Source organism: Microtus ochrogaster, unplaced genomic scaffold, assembly GCF_000317375.1.
Source record: "Microtus ochrogaster isolate Prairie Vole_2 unplaced genomic scaffold, MicOch1.0 UNK29, whole genome shotgun sequence".
NCBI classification, from domain to species: Eukaryota; Metazoa; Chordata; class Mammalia; order Rodentia; family Cricetidae; genus Microtus; species Microtus ochrogaster.
The window spans coordinates 984,442-1,000,070 of record NW_004949127.1 but is presented as its reverse complement, the minus strand read 5'-3'; the positions used below and the strand labels follow the sequence as shown (position 1 = coordinate 1,000,070).

Genomic DNA, 15,629 nt, shown 5'->3' with positions numbered 1-15,629 from the left:
CATGCATGTAGAATTTGGTCATGTTCATCCCTCATTACCTCCTCTTGTGCCCCCCTCCCACCCCCTTAATTTTTCCCATCCCCAGCAACTGTTAACTGCAAAAGCTCCTCAGGAGGGGTGGAGTTTTCATCCCCACCTTCCACTCCCATCCATGACAACATGTTGATGGGTTCAATCTTGTGCATAATGGCGAATATTTTTTTTAAGATTTATCTATTAATTATGTATACAGTGTTCTGCCTGCATGTATCCCTGCCTGCCAGAAGAGGGGACCAGATCTCATTACAGATAATTGTGAGTCACCATGTGGTTGCTGGGAATTGAACTCAGAACCTCTGAAAGAACAGCCAGTGCTCTTAACCTCTTGGCCATCTCTCCAGCCCCATAATGGTGAATATTTTGCTAAGGGTAGGGGCTAGCAAGTCCAGCTGCCTTGCACTTTTAAGGGTCCTCACCATTTCTCCCAGAGAAACACAAAAATGTCAGTTACTCCAGGTCAATTTATGTAGTTAGCCTTCCCAAGGTCTGGGTGCTCTGAGTCACCTAGTGGTTAGCTCCTTATTGGCAATGTCTTCGCATCCCTAGGGATTTCTGGGACCATGGGCCACTCATGGGACTGCGCCACACATCAACGCCACCCAGTACAGGAGACTCCCAGGCAACAGGCACCTCCAGGACATTAATGTGTAGAAATCGCTGGGTTGTAAGTATGCAGGCTCCTTAGGGCCTCGGGCCACCTTCCCACCGTCACCGCCATGCATGACTGCTTGTATGTAGAGACTAACGTGTGCAGTAGGAAAAGATTTCTCCACATCTGCTCTCCCGAGGTCCACATGGCCTTTGACGGGGCTGTTGGAGCTCCTACTCCAGGGAGCCTCTGTTCATACAGCATTAGCCTTTTGGGCTGTTATCGAGGCCAGTGAGAGCACCAGAATGTGTCTTTCCATCCTGTCACCTCCTCACAGAATCTTCCCTGACAGAGTGGAAAGAGAGACGATTACATTGCTTTCTTCAGACTTTCCCTGATCTTACTGAGGAGGAGTTTGCCAGGGTTTTTGCTTTTGTACCTTATGTTTGGGAAAGGAGAGGAAATGGGAGGAAGTGAAGGCCAACCTGGGAAGGAAGGAAGGAAGTCATACAAGGATCAACAATGCTTCAAAACTCTTCTCCCACCCCCCTAAGACACAGTCAGCTGGGGTAGTTTCAGTGAGGAAAATCTCAGGTTCCAGACAACGATATTAAATAACTAACATGCTTTAATGCCAGGCAAGAGCTATACAATCAACTGATAATGGGACCACACCACGTAGTATGACATACATATTATTAATTTGTAGACAGTCCCCCTGGGTGTACTGCTGGGGTGCCAGAGCACCCACAGCACCCTTCTCCATCTTAAGCGAGGTATGAACAGTCAACTTTGAAGTGTCCTTCAAGTCATACGCCATTTAGTCCTGTCCCGTGGACAGCACAGCCTGCCTCTACTGGGAACAAATCAGACTCCACTTCCTCCAGCTACTCCAGGACGCAGCCGGAGCAATGCCTCACCGGAGGGCTGTGTCTTCAAGCACCCTGCTGTCTGGGTGCTATGAAGTCCCTTGGTCAAAATGCATAAAGTTAGGTATGCCCATACCTGTGTGAGGAGAGCTGGGGAAGAGAAGAGGGGAGAAAACGGCCCTGGTGTGTTGTGTCTGTGTGGCTAGCCGTTTCTGACACTCTGCATGCCTTCTGGGGACCGCAGGGCTCACAACCTATGCCTCAAACTCTTCGTTTCCCTATAGCTGGAAGTCACTTTTTTCTAGTTCCCACACTGGCTCTAAGTTCTAGGAAACCCGATTCTGACTCATCTGGAGGCGGCCCCTTGAGGATTCTCCAACACTGACGACACTCATCAGACCGGACCAGACAGAGGAATCAAGTCCTCAGTTCAGAGAGGGCTGTGTGAGTCCAGTTCCCAGTGACCGGTGTTCTGGGTCTTTTCTACAACTTGGGTTCATTCTGCTGCTCAAAAGCAGACTTTGCCATCTGGCCCACAGGATTTGGCAAGCCTTGGTACAAAATGTGAGCAAACGACACTAGGAAAAATTAACATTACAAACTCTAGGTCTCAAAATTTAACCTATGAAGTGATTCATTTTAATCCACCAATCAAGTTTGAACTTCTGCCAGGTATGAGTGTCATTGGGGTGGGGGCGGGGTGGGGGGGCTCCAGGCTGGCAGGAACCTCTCGGCACACTGTCCCTGCGGTCAGGTTTATCTTTATGCGGTTCTTGTTCTACAGGAAGTGGCTTGGCAGCAGACAGAGACCTTCCTGCCTCCTCTTAAGCAGGTTCCGCACAGACACCCTTGAGCTGTTTGTGGGGCTTTGGCTTGCCAGGGGCCAGAAGTTCCTATTCCCAGCCCTCATTCCAAAGCAGTGTATGTGAGTGACGCGGTGAGGGATCCCCATAGGCCTTGGATACTGCAGGCCCCCTCGCTGGCTCTTGGAGTGGGTGAATTACCTAGCTGTTCCACAACTGACTCTTCGACCAGTGGGCAGGAAAAATGAACATTCTAGATCTGGCTCCCCCACCAAGGATGTGGGTTAAACTGTTAGGAAGTCCTGTTTGTTTTTCGAGTCTATTGAACATTCATCTGCTTAGAACCGCGTCAAGCCTGCATTCGCCGCCGGTGCGTTGCTGGGCCTTGGCCCCTGTCCGTGTGGAGCTGTGGGTGCCGGAAAAGACGCTTGGAAAACTGCCTTCCTCATGTCCTCCAGCCTCCTTGACTCCGGACAACCATTCAAACATCAAAACTGGGCCTTTGTCATCCGTCATTCCTTCGTAATTTTACAGAGTATATAAAATATACTTGTTGACTGGGGACATTTGTGCAAAGACAGGTAGGACTTTAAAACAAGACATTGACATTCATTGTGGCTGGCTTCACGATCAGCTACTAAGAATAGTCTTCGGGAGTAAGATTGTATCAGCAATCACTAGACATGCATTTACAAGGCAAAACACTTGATTTGGTCTGCAATACCCAATGTTTTATATACAGCAGTCTTTTTATAAATCACAAGTAGGCAGTTAGTTGGGTCTGGTTTTAGAAGGTTACCATCTGTGTCCGATTTTTCAAAGAAACTCGTATTAGCTCAACTCATGTAAACCTGTGGGAAAAAAATAGCTGAGCCGTCTTCCCGCATCTCCTCTGTTAATTTACCTTGAAATGTTCACAGCTTAGAAACTACAGCCTGCTGGGGTAGAGAGGGGAGTGAGCCTCTTGTGGTAATGTCCCAGCTCCCTGTAATAACCTCTTCTGTCTTTCAGACAGAGCCCCTATGCGCTGGGTGGAATTCCCTTCTCTTGCCCCCAAGCCTTGGGTTTTAAGACAGAGACATTAGAATCAAAGGGGGTGGAGATAATGGTAAGATAAAAAGTCATCTGGCAGGGACACCGCGAAGTGTGCTCATGCTCTCCACAGCACACGGGGCTCTGGGCATCCCCACAAAGCATCCACGACAAAAGAAGCAAGAGGCAAAGGTGTCACAGGAGGGCACATCTGACCCAAGAGGGGACAGTGTCACCATCAATATTGTTTGGCCAAAAAAAAAAAGTTTCAACGCTATTCAGAAGACACAAGCAGCTGTAGCGTCCTTGGGGTGCACGGCTCAGAACTGGCCAGCACTGCTGGGGTCGCACTGTAGGAGACGCACGATGGATGGGTCGCTCTTGGCCCCTCGGATGAATTCTTCCAGGGAGAGCTTTCCTAGGAAGCAAGAGGACCAGTGAGTGCAAGCCCACAGTGAGTACAGCCCTTGGCGCTGTACGGGAGCAGCAGGAGCCCACGGCATCCCTCCCTAGAAGCCAGGAGATCATGAGGGAGGGACCCCACTTCTCTGCTCGCCATGACATCAGCTACCACGACCAGGACCCATGGCCTGGAGAGGGTATTGGCTCACCCTGATCTGAATCTCTGCTCTTCTGTCTCTGCCTACCTGGGGGGGCCCACTCAATGCCTGAAGAATGAGTATCCCCCCACCTCATTTGAGTTGCAGGCTCTTGAGATGCAGGGCTGTGGCCATGAAGCCTTTGGTTGCTGTGCACAGGTGTGCGTGGGCAGAGCAGGAATGTAGGTTCTTCTGAACAAGTGTTTGAAGGCAATAGTGTCTTCATCCAAAGGAGAATAAAGGAATGTGTTCTAGATAGAGGTTGACCCACTGGTCCCTCGACCCAGGTGGCTTGAGGTGGAAGCCAGGGACCTGTTTTCCCCCCACTCCTTCTCTTCCTTCTTTTGATATGGACTCTTAGCCCGGGCTTCCTTTATGCGTTAGGCCTCTGCCACCTCAGGAACTTGGATCCTGGTATCCCTCCTTTTCCTCAACTTTCTTCCAGTCAGGGTTCTCTGTCATTGTCATCGTGGAGAAGTGGTCAGGGGCTGTGTTCCCCATTCCTGTTACATCCACAGTGGCCCTTTGAATGAAGGGACTCATTCACTGGTCAATTGGGAACAGAACTCCTGGGCACCTTTGCCCAGCTTGGCCCTTCCTTTCCTATCCACACTTCCAGAGACAGGTACCAGGCCTGGCAGGCTCCTCCAGGCCCGTGCACTTCAGGGCCTCCTCAGCTCAGGGACTGCAGGCTGAGCCTGAGGTGATGGGAGCAGAAGTTCCATTTGAACACCTTGAAGTCTCAGGCGCCGGCAGCAGGAACCACAAGCTCTAGAACACTTGGTACCCAACATAAATTCTCTGCCCTCTTGCGCAGACGCCCATGTTGACTTGCCTGTAGCTGCAGAGGCCAGAAGTGAAATGCAAAGACTTCACTAAGAACACTTATGATGGCAGCAGGCTTTATGTGAAGTCTGCTCTCCTGGTGAGAAGGGACAGCAGACTCAGCCCCGATGCCCTGAAGCCAAGGCCTGAGCTAAAGCAGTGCATCTTCCAGGTGCTCAGCAATCCCTCCTCCTCCTCCCCTGCTGCTTCCATCCCTATAGCTTTCTTTATTTAAACAAATCTTCCGTTAGCAAAGCTGGGGCAGTGTTGTCAGCCGTGTTGGGAACAATAACCCAGCCAGGGCCCTCGGTCCTGTAGAAACAGTACCAGTGGCGAGACTCTGCCATTGCCTGTGAGCCACACATTAGAGGTGGCTTTGTCTCCCATCCTTTAATCTTTCTGTCAGGAGAAGGCTAGATTTTAAAGCCACCACGCTCCCCAGACTACCAGAACCTGTGGTTCGACATCAGCAAGTTCATTAGCTGTTAAAACAACCCCATGTTTGCTTGAACTCTGCAAAACAAACGACGTGCTGTGAATCGAGGCACGTGAGGGGAACAGGTCAGGCCACTCTGTTGAGGAGACAGCAAACAGGCTTGTACCTCACAACCCAAGATTCGCAGGGAGCTGGTGCCCTACGTGTGGGGGTACAAAGAGGCTTGCTGTATGCGGACCCTTCTCTTGGACACAGCATGTGAAGCTGGGCCTGGCTCATTTCTGCACCGCTGAGGAGACTTGCTAAGTACCAAGAGCTGTAAACCTGGGGCCAGAGAGATGGCTCACTTGGTAAATGTGTCTGCTGCACAAACCTGAAGACCCAAATGTGAGCCCTGAAACCTACGTAAAGGTGAAGGGAGAGAAAGTGACCCCATGAAGCTGTCCTCTGACCTCCATGCGTGCACAGACAGGTCATGTAATAAGATGTCTAATATCACACACAGCATAATAAAGGAAATAAAATTTACATTTTAAAAATGAGGGTCTGGAGAGATGGCCCAGCTGTCAAGAGCACTTACTGCTCTTGCAGAGGACCGGGGTTTGATTCTCAGCACCCATGTTGGGCAGATCACACCCACCTGTAGCTCCAGTTCCCGGGGGCGGGGGTCATATGCCCTTTTCTGACCACTGTGGTACACACACACTCATATGGGCATACTTCTACATACACATAAATAATAAGTGGATAGAAATTTTTAAAGAGCTGTGAAGCTTTTGACACTGTGGGTCAGCCTTGACTTAGCACCATAAACTCAGGTACTTCTGGATAGCATTTCAAGGTTTGGCACGAAAAGTAAGAATGCCAAAATAGTTTTGAACTTCAGTTGAATAACAAGCAAGCCCTTAGTGGAAGCCATGCCCCAGAAAAGGCATACAGGCATAGTTATGCCAAAAAGAAGTCACTGTTTCTCAGTTGTTTGGGTCTCATGCTTTCTGTGTGACAGTCACATGTACAGAAATCATTTTTATATTTACTTGTTTTACAGGCACGGTTTCCTTGTGGAGCCCATGCTGTCCTCAAACATATGGTCTGCCTGTCACCACCACACCAGACTTGTCCATTGTTTGAACTCGGCTTTCCTGTCGGCTTTGGTTTGTGCATCCATTTATCGCAGCACCCTCTACCCAGCTCCGCGGTTTGCTCCGGGGTCCACCCAGCTCTGCTCCTTCTGCCCAGGCCTGGTGGCTCTCACAGAGCACCTTGGGTCAGGTCCCTCTAGTGGAGATGCCCTGCCTGGACCCCCACCAACAGCCCAGCCCAAGCCAAGCCCTCCAGCCTCCTACCATCTCTGTTGGTGTCCATCTGGCGGAAGATCTTTTCTGTCCTTTTCTCTGGGGTTGATTCATCTTCAGGCATTTTCATGACAGAGGACACCATTTTGTAGATTGCCTAGGGACAGAAGCGACAGGGTGGTGATGTGGCAGCATGGTTCAAACCCACGGTAGCTTTACCAAGTGCCAATGCTGGGGGAGCTGCATCTGCCCCCAGGCTTTGCTAGAGGACAGGATGTGTCACCCCTCGCAGAAGCAAGGCCAGCAGAACCCGTTGTCACCAGTGATGCTCTCGGCAGTGCCAACTGGCAAAAAGACTACAGCTGCTCCCTGCACTGAGGTAAATGCGTCAAGGCGTTCCCGACGGTTAGGTTAAAATCTGAGTGGTGCTTGAGAGGGGCATAGTGACCCCTCCCTGCACCCAGTCGGCCTTCTCTCTCAGCCCTCCATCTGTGTCACTGCTATGGCTGTAGCACTTTATCTGAGCTGCTGGCCACAGAGGGAGCGATTGTTTAAAGTGGGGAAGCTGAGATCTCTACGCTTTCTGGTTAACTCCAGACTAATGCAAGATGGAACCATTGGCAAAACACCCCCCCCCCCCACACACACACTACACAAACACCCTGCACACACATCAAACCACCCACCCTCACACACTACAACACACTACACACACACACACACACACACACACGCCACCCACACACACCACACTAAGCATCTCTATGAGCTCTTAAGCTCAGGAATCTCAGAGCAGCAACAGTAGTGCCATATCTGACCTCAGCAGTAACATTGTATCTGGACCTCAGCCCCCCTCTCCCGTCAGTTTACAGCAGCACAGCTTCTTCCCAGGACAGGCCTTGGCCACCTCAGGACTTGCAGAGGTGTCAGCTGAGGACTATTTTATAAACAAAGGAAGGGCTTGTTTTCCAGGAACTATGATCTTTCAGATCTGCTTGTATCTCTGCTGAGGCTGCTTTGCCTGTGTTGGTGACTGGTCCCAGGAGCATCTTGGGAGATGCTCTCCTGAGGTTGCTGTTTTTCACACGCCTTTCTCATCTGAGAGTTTGACTGCCCACCCCCAACCCCGACTCAAGTACTAGGATAGATGGAAATGTGACCGTAGGGTGGGAAGCCAGGCCTGTTCCCCTTCCCTTCCATCTCAGTGGGTGATCGATCGCCTTCCTCTGCACAAAGGCTCCATTGTAGCCTATTTGGGATTGCTTCATTTCTCTTACAATAAAGTGTGGTTGGCCAGGGTACCCTCCTTCTGTGACTGTGGCAGTCACACCTGGCCGCTCAACAGGCCACCGCTGGTGCTACTGGAAGGTCTTGTGTAGCATCGGTTTAGAGATTTTGTTCCAGAGTAGCTATCCCCACCCAGCTACCTTCTCTCGCTTTCCTCCTAGTGTGCTTCTCTGTGCAATGTCCCTCTCTGTCCTCAGAGCCTCCGTTGCCTTCCTTTCCCTTCCACTTCTCTCTGCCTTTGTAAACGTGCATTCGTATATAAAGTTTAACATTCTGCAAAACTCACTAAAGGTTCCGAATCTGCCAACAGCTGCCAATAGCCCCTCCCCCCCCACGATGCTTATCTGCCAACACCGCAGACAAATGCAGGGACTTACAGATTTGGAAGGTCCCGCACAGACACCTGTCCCTCCCCTCACACAGTCCCTGCCCTTAGTTGACCCCCCCCCCCACCCGTTCTCAGTTCCGTTCATTTACCCAGCTCTCTCATTCACCAGAAGGTTTCTGTGTGAGTAGTCACACCAGGAGCTGGGCCTGGCCCTGCCTTCGTCCTCTGGGGTTTTTACTATGAACCAAAGCTGGCAGGTGCCCTTGCATGCAGGATCTTGCACATCTGGCACACAGGATGAGTGTAAGAGTGCTGTGGTGCGTGCAAAAGTGACGGTGGCATGATGGGATGTTAGGATTGCAATGACGAGGTTGGGGCAGGCCTCCCCAAGGGCCCACAATGGAGGCAAACATGGAGAAAGCATAAGGCTTTAAAAAGAGAAGCATTTGATCGGCTTGGTCCTCCCACAGCTCACCCGTCTTTTAGAAAGGAGCTTAGAGGATACCACACTGCACCCCAAAAGTGCCCCACCTTCCAGAGATCACCGGTTAGATGGGAACAGACACCCCAGCAATGTCTTAGTAGTTGTCTTGAAAGCCCTTGTCTCTTTCTCAGTGCCCTAGCGATCTGTTAGAACCCATTGATCTTTCAAGAACTCTGGGCCTCAAAGGCCTCGGCTAATGAAATTCCCCTTCTTGGGACTTTGATGGCTAACGCTCCCACTTCAGTGGAGACAGACATGAAAGATGGAGCAGACACCAGGCAGGATGGAGAGGAAGCCTGCACCTTGGCTGTAAGGATAAAGAAGTAGAACTGGTTTCTGAGAAATGCCGCCAACCTACAAACAGCTCTCTCTCCAGGGCTCCAGCTAGCTAGCCTCCTAAGACCGTAACCAGTGCCCGAGACTGGGCTGGGGATGTGCAGGCTCGCGAAGGTGGGGTTTCAGTTAGAAGACGGACCTTTCCAAAATCTTTGTTACAGCGATCAGGTTAGATTCGTTCTTTGGGCACCAATTAGCCAATGGGATTCGTGGACTGTTCCCCAGCCCCAGTTTACTATGTGGTTGATGCTCTTTTCTCTTCCCCAGACCTGGCTACTAGAGCACAGAGAAGGGCTCTAGAAGAAGACATGGCCCCAGGCAGTGCTCGGAGCCACACCGCGTCTTTTATTAGCACTTTCTTCCCCAAACGTAATGGGATTAAATCATTGAGGAAGCAGGCTACTTTCCCATTTTACGTTTAGCAGTGTCAGTAAGAGGCCTGGCAGAGGCGGCCTGTTTTTAATTAACCTAGAAGGGTCCCTTAGGGACACAGTCAGAAGCCAGCTGGGGCTGTTCCCTGGTAGGCTAGGGGAGATCCTCACCTTGGCTTGATGGTTTCTGCTTCTTTGCGGTACTTTCTCCCTTCCTTCCTTCCTTCCTTCCTTCCTTCCTTCCTTCCTTCCTTCCTTCCTTCCTTCCTTCCTCCCTCCCTCCCTCCCTCCCTCCTTCCCTCCCGCCTTCCGTCTTCTCTGAAGGAACAAGCTCTTAGGATCAGTGTAAAAAGACACAATGGAATGACAGGGTTGTGCACCAACTAAGACCAGGCACAATTCTAAGAATCAAGGTACTATCTCTGAAGGAAACCAAACCTACTCTTGCTGAGAAAATTTAGGATCTTCCCTCAGAGAACCAGCCCCTCGGGGCTCTCTGATGCAGACGAAGACCAAAGAAGCTGAGCAGCGCGATAGTTTGTGGATTATAGATAAAGACATGCTTGTAAAGATTTATATGCCAGGATAAAAGACTATGAAAAACTTTTTTTGTTGTTGTTAATAGTTTTGAAATACAACCAGTATCTGCATGTCTGGAATGCTACTAATCATTTCTCATGTCTGCCTGGAAAGCTAACTAAATCAGCATCCTTCACGGAATTCTCCTGAGGATTTCAGGTACCATAAAGGAAAGAGACCAGCATTTCAATCCTCCCTTGTATTTGGTTATTTAAAGCATTTTAATCTTTTTTTAAATATTTTATTTATTTATTATGTATACAATATTCTGTCTGTGTGTATGCCTGCAGGCCGGAAGAGGGCACCAGACCTCTTTAGAAATGGTTGTGAGCCACCATGAGGTTGCTGGGAATTGAACTCAGGACCTTTGGAAGAGCAGGCAATGCTCTTAACCACTGAGCCATCTCTCCAGCCCCAAAGCATTTTAATCTTATGTGCATGAATGTTTGCCTGGAGGCCAGAAGAGGGTGTCAGGTTCTGTGATGGTGTGGATGAAACTGGCTCCCATAATCTCAGAGAGTGGCACTATTAGGAGGTGTGGCTTTGTTGGAGTAGATATGGCCTTGGAGGAAGTGTGTCACTGTGGGGGTGGGCTTTGAGGTATGTAGCCAGCACATCTGTCTGCACGTCACCATGCTCCCCACCATGGTGATAATGGACTGAACCTCTGAACTGTAAGAGAGCCACCCCAATCAAATGTTTTCTTTAAAAGAGTTGTCGTGGTCATGGTGTCTCTTTACAGCAATGAAAACCGAATTAAGACAGTCCCTGGAACTAGAGTCAAAGGCTGCCGTGAGCAGCATGAGGGTGCTAGGAATCCACCTGCAGCCTCTGGAGGAGCAGCCAGAGTTCAGAACCAGTGAGCCATCTCACCAGCCTCTCTCACTCCTCTCTCAATGAAGACATCTCATCTTATACGTCTATAGAAGCTGTACTTGGGAAAGAATAACCTGGAAGTTTTTCTGCTAAAGGTAAGGTCTGAATCCACTTTGCCTGTTTTATCCTTTGTGAGTCTGAGAGCCTCAAAGATCATAAGCCACAGATTGATAGGCTGGTGTGGGACAATAGGCAGCGTAACAGGACACTCCAGTCAGGACTTGATCATAATTCTAAATTTTCTTTAGGTCCCCATAAGATTATCAGTGCCCCCAACCAGCAGAAAGTAGTAGTCTGGAAAACTGTGCCCACATTCCCCCAAAAAATGGACTATGGATATTTTCCTTTGTTTAGAATGTTGGTTACAAGTTGTTATGGCTAATGGTCAGGAGAAAAGCTAAACAAAGGATATTAGATTCAGAGTTGCTTTTTTTTTTTTTTTAAAGAGGGGAAAATGGTATGGGACAATGGTCTGTAGCCAGGCAGGAAGTTTAGGCGGAACAACCAGACAGGAAGTAGAGGCTGGTCAATGAGAACAGGAGAATTCTGGAAAGAAGTCCTAGGCTGCAGTACTGATCCAGCCACTGAGCAAGTAAGATATGACTGCCTCGACGAGAAAGGTACCAAGCTGTTAACGTGGACAAGAATGGGCTAATATAAGTTGTAAGAGTTAATAAGAAGCCTGAGCTAATGGGCCAATCAGTTTATAACTAATGTAGACCTCTGTGTGATTTCTTTGGGACTTAACAACTACAGAAACCAGGCAGGACAAGGAGTGGGTGGGACAGGAAACTCAAACAACAGGCCTGTATGACAAGAACTTCAAGTCTTTGAGGAAAGAAGTTGAAAACATATTAGAAGATGAAAAGATCTCCCATGTTCATGGATTGGTAAGATTAACATAGTAAAAATGGTCATTTCGCCAAAACAATCAATAAATTCAACATAATTCCCATCAAAATTCCAACATAATTCTTTACGGACCTTAAAAGAATACTCAATTTCATATGAAAAAAAAAAAGGCTAGCTAAAGCAATCTTGTACAATAAAAGAACTTTCAGAGATATCACCATCCCTGATTTCAAACTGTACCATGGAGAAATAGTAGTAAAAACCACATGGTATTGGCAATTAAAAAAAAAAAAAAAAAAGACAGGTTGATCAATGGAATCAAATTGAAGACCCAAAGGTAAATCCACACACCTATGGACTCTCGATTTTTGACAAAGAGTAAAAAACTATACAATGGAAAAAAGGAAACATCTTCAACAAATGGTGCTGGTCTGACTGGATGTCAGCATGTAGAAGAATACAAATAGATCTCTATCACCCTACACAAAACTCAAGTCCAAGTGGATCAAAGACCTCAACACAAAAACTAGATGCGCTGAACCTGATAGAAAAGAAAGTGGGGACTAGCTTTGAATGCCTTGGCTCAGGAGATAACTTCCTGAACTAAATACCAATAGAGCAGGCATTAAGACCAACAATTAATAAATAGGACCCTAAGAAACTGGAAAGCTTCTGTAAGGCAAAGGAGAAAAGGGCAGTCTACAGAATGGGAAAAGATCCTCATCAGCGCCACATATGACAGAGGGCTGATCTCCAAAATATATAAAGAATTCAAGAAACTAGACATCAACAAACTAAATAATCCAATTAAAAAATGGGACACAGATCCAAACAGAGAATTCACAATAGAAGAATCTCAAATGGCCGAGAATCACTTAAAGAAATGTTTCACATTCTTAGCCACTGGGGAAATGCAAAATCAAAATGACTCTGAGATTTCATCTTGCATCTGTCAAGAAGGCTAACATCAAAAACACAAGTGACAGCTTATACTGGGCAAAGCTATGGAGCAAGGAGAACACTTCTTTGCTGACGGGAGTGCCAACTTGGGAATCGACCTACCTCAAGCCCCAGCTATGCCACGCCTGGGCATATACCCAAAGGGTGCTCCACCATATCGCAAGGACACTTCATCAACTATGTTCATAGTGGCATTATTCTAAGTAGCCAGAAGCTGGAAACAACCTAGATGTCCCTCACCAGAAGAATGGAGAAAGAAAATACGGTACATTTATGTAATGGGGTATTATTCAGCTGTTAAAAATAATGACATCACGAAATTTGCTGGCAAATGCATGGAACTAGAAAAATCATACTGAGTGAAGTAACCCAGACCCCGAAAGACAAACATGGTATGCACTCACTCCTAAGTGGATATTAGCTGTAAAGGAGAACCATGCTAAAATCTACAGACCCAGAGGGGTTAAGTAACAAGGAAAGATCAAGGGTCAAGGGGTAATCTCACTGTGAAGAGGAACTAGCATAGATGTAACGGGGGGAATGTGGGGAGGGTTCTGGAACTAGCATAGATGTAACGGGAGGAATGTGGGGAGGGTTCTGGACAGGAGGTATAAGAATGGGAACAGGAGGGATCAGGTGAGACCCATAACATAGAGGGAACTCGCCCTGACACTGCCTGGAGGGTCAGAGACAGGACAGCCCAGAGACCCAGGACAGAACCAAATATGACAAGCCAAAAGTAAAAAGTCAATGAAATGATACCTAGTGATATTCTGCTATACTCATAAATTGTTACCTAGCACAATTGTCATCCAAGAGGCTTCACCCAGCAACTGGTGAAAACAGATGAAGAGGCCCACAGTCAAACATGTAGTAGAGCTCAGGGAATCCTGCAGAGTCAGAGGGGCCAAGGACAACTCACAGATCTGTTCGTCTTGATTCATAGGGGCTCACAGAGACTGAAGCAGCAACCAGGGAGCCAACATTGGACTGACCTAGGTCCTCTGCACATACAGTAATGTAGCCTGGTCTTGTGGGGCTCCTAACAGTTGAGATCAGGGATGTCTCTGACTATGTTGCCTGCTTTGGGGACCCTCTCCTCTTACCAGATTACATCATCCGTTCTTAATAGAAGAGGGGGTGCCCAGTCTGACTGCAACTTGATCTGCTATAGCTGGCTGATGTCTAAGGGAAGAGAAACAGAGGAGGAGGATGGATGGGAGGAGAGAGGCTGGGGGGGGGGTGATGTGGGATTACCCTCTATAAGTTGTGAATACCATTGGTTAATAAAGAAACTGTCTTAGGCCTGTGCAGGGCAGAATAGGGTATGTAGGGAAAACTAAACTGAATGCTGGGAGAAAGAAGGCAGAGTCAGAGGGAAGCCATGTAGCCCCGCCAGAGACAGACGCAGGAACTTTACCCAGTAAGCCACAGCCATGTGGCAATATTCAGATTACAGAAATGGGTTAAATGAAGATATAATAAGATATAAGAGTTAGCCAATAAGAAGCTAGAGCTAATGAACCAAGCAGTGATTTAATTAATACAGTTTCTGTGTGGTTACTTTGGTTCTGGGTGACTAGGACAAACAAGCAGCCTCTTACAAGGAGGGAAGGAGGGGACTGGGAAGAGAGGAGGGAGGGGAAGAAACTGCAGTAGGGATGCAAAAATAAGATTAAAATAAAACAAAGGGGTCCAGCACAATGCCTTTTTTAAAAACTCATTTTAAGGGCAATGGACATTGGATGATCTGTAGACGTAAGTGTATGAAAATTAAAGCTACTCACACACAGGCTGGACAAGCACATCAGATAACTGTACATTTCCGGAGCGTTCTTTCTAAGAAAAATGTCTTTCAACATGCCCTCAGGCCAACCATCACCAAACAGGGTGGGAAACCCTGCTTTACGCTGCTTGACCACCGCAGTTAAAGGCCCTACGAGTTCCTACACTGAAGATACCCAGTGAGTCCTCTTTTATCTAGTATTTCCCAAACTGATTTGGCCAGTCCTTCTGTTACAAAGCATCGATAAAATTAACACCCCAAGAAGATTCTGTCAGAGCCTAGACTCAGCCTGATGCTAGCTGCCTCTCCCAGTGTCCTCTGTTCTTCCTCCTCTTCTACCTGGTGGAACTAACGATACACGATCCATGGTGCGTCTTCATGAAATTTCTCCTCCTGGTGTATCTACATGGCTTCCATGCAGGATGCTTATCTATCTTCTGTATGCTTTGGAGCCTAGTGCTCGCTTCATTTGACAAATGAATGTTGGTTTACGATAAGCACAGGGACAACACAATGTCCTTAAATTTAGAAGAGGAAAACATTGTCCAGGTCAGGGAACTCACAGCACAGGTGGCAGAGACAGGTGATCAGGACGGATGTTACGATGAGAACAGAGTGCGCTGCTTACAGCCAGGATGCTTAGGGACCGGATTGCCCTCCTGTCTAAATCCATCAACAGCAAAACCCAAAGACAACACCTGTCGCAGCACGATGGCACTGGTTAAGCTCATCGGGTCACAGAACAAAAGGAAAGTAACTTGCATGGTGCGTGAGAATGGGAAGGACGTAGGAGAAAGTGGCGGTGAGAGTAATCAGGATGGATTACACACGCGCATGACATGGCTGCAGAGTACATTTACTCTTAAAAAGACAGTGCACACAGAACCTGTAAATTAGGTAGCTAAGGACAGTGATTCCTGAGAAACTAGAAACAGAAGAGGTAAGCAAGTCCTGGGCAGCCATTGCGATGCTGTGGCAGTGTCTGAGCGACAGCTGCAGGAAGGGACTTACGTGGAGCTTGATAGACTCGCCGGTAGGTGAACAGAATGAAAATGCTGGGCAGACCAAAGTGCTTAGTGTTTCAGGACAGGTTACAATAAAGGAGAGAGACACACAGAGAGAACCCCAGAGAGCAACCGTCAGTCCCCTTGGGTATCCAGCCACACAGAGAGAACCCCAGAGAGCAGCCGTCAGTCCCCTTGGGTGTCCAGCCACACAGAGAGAACCCCAGAGCAGCCATCAGTCCCCTTGGGTGTCCAGCCACACAGAGAGAACCCCAGAGC

General features: G+C 48.2%; 1 protein-coding gene across 4 annotated transcripts in view; it reads right to left on the bottom strand.

Moving 5' to 3' along the window:
• Nucleotides 1–1,236: 1,236 nt before the first annotated feature.
• Ncald (neurocalcin delta) overlaps nucleotides 1,237–15,629 on the bottom strand; it is a 357,614-nt gene continuing 343,221 nt past the window's right edge. For all 4 annotated transcript variants that reach the window (XM_005368114.3, XM_026789775.1, XM_005368115.2 and 1 more), the window contains 2 exons: nucleotides 6,539–6,644; nucleotides 1,237–3,750 (listed from right to left, as the gene is read on the bottom strand). In XM_005368114.3, the coding sequence (XP_005368171.1) occupies nucleotides 3,653–3,750; nucleotides 6,539–6,644 (204 nt within the window). In that variant the 3' untranslated portion in view covers nucleotides 1,237–3,652. The remainder of the gene's footprint in view (nucleotides 3,751–6,538; nucleotides 6,645–15,629) is intronic.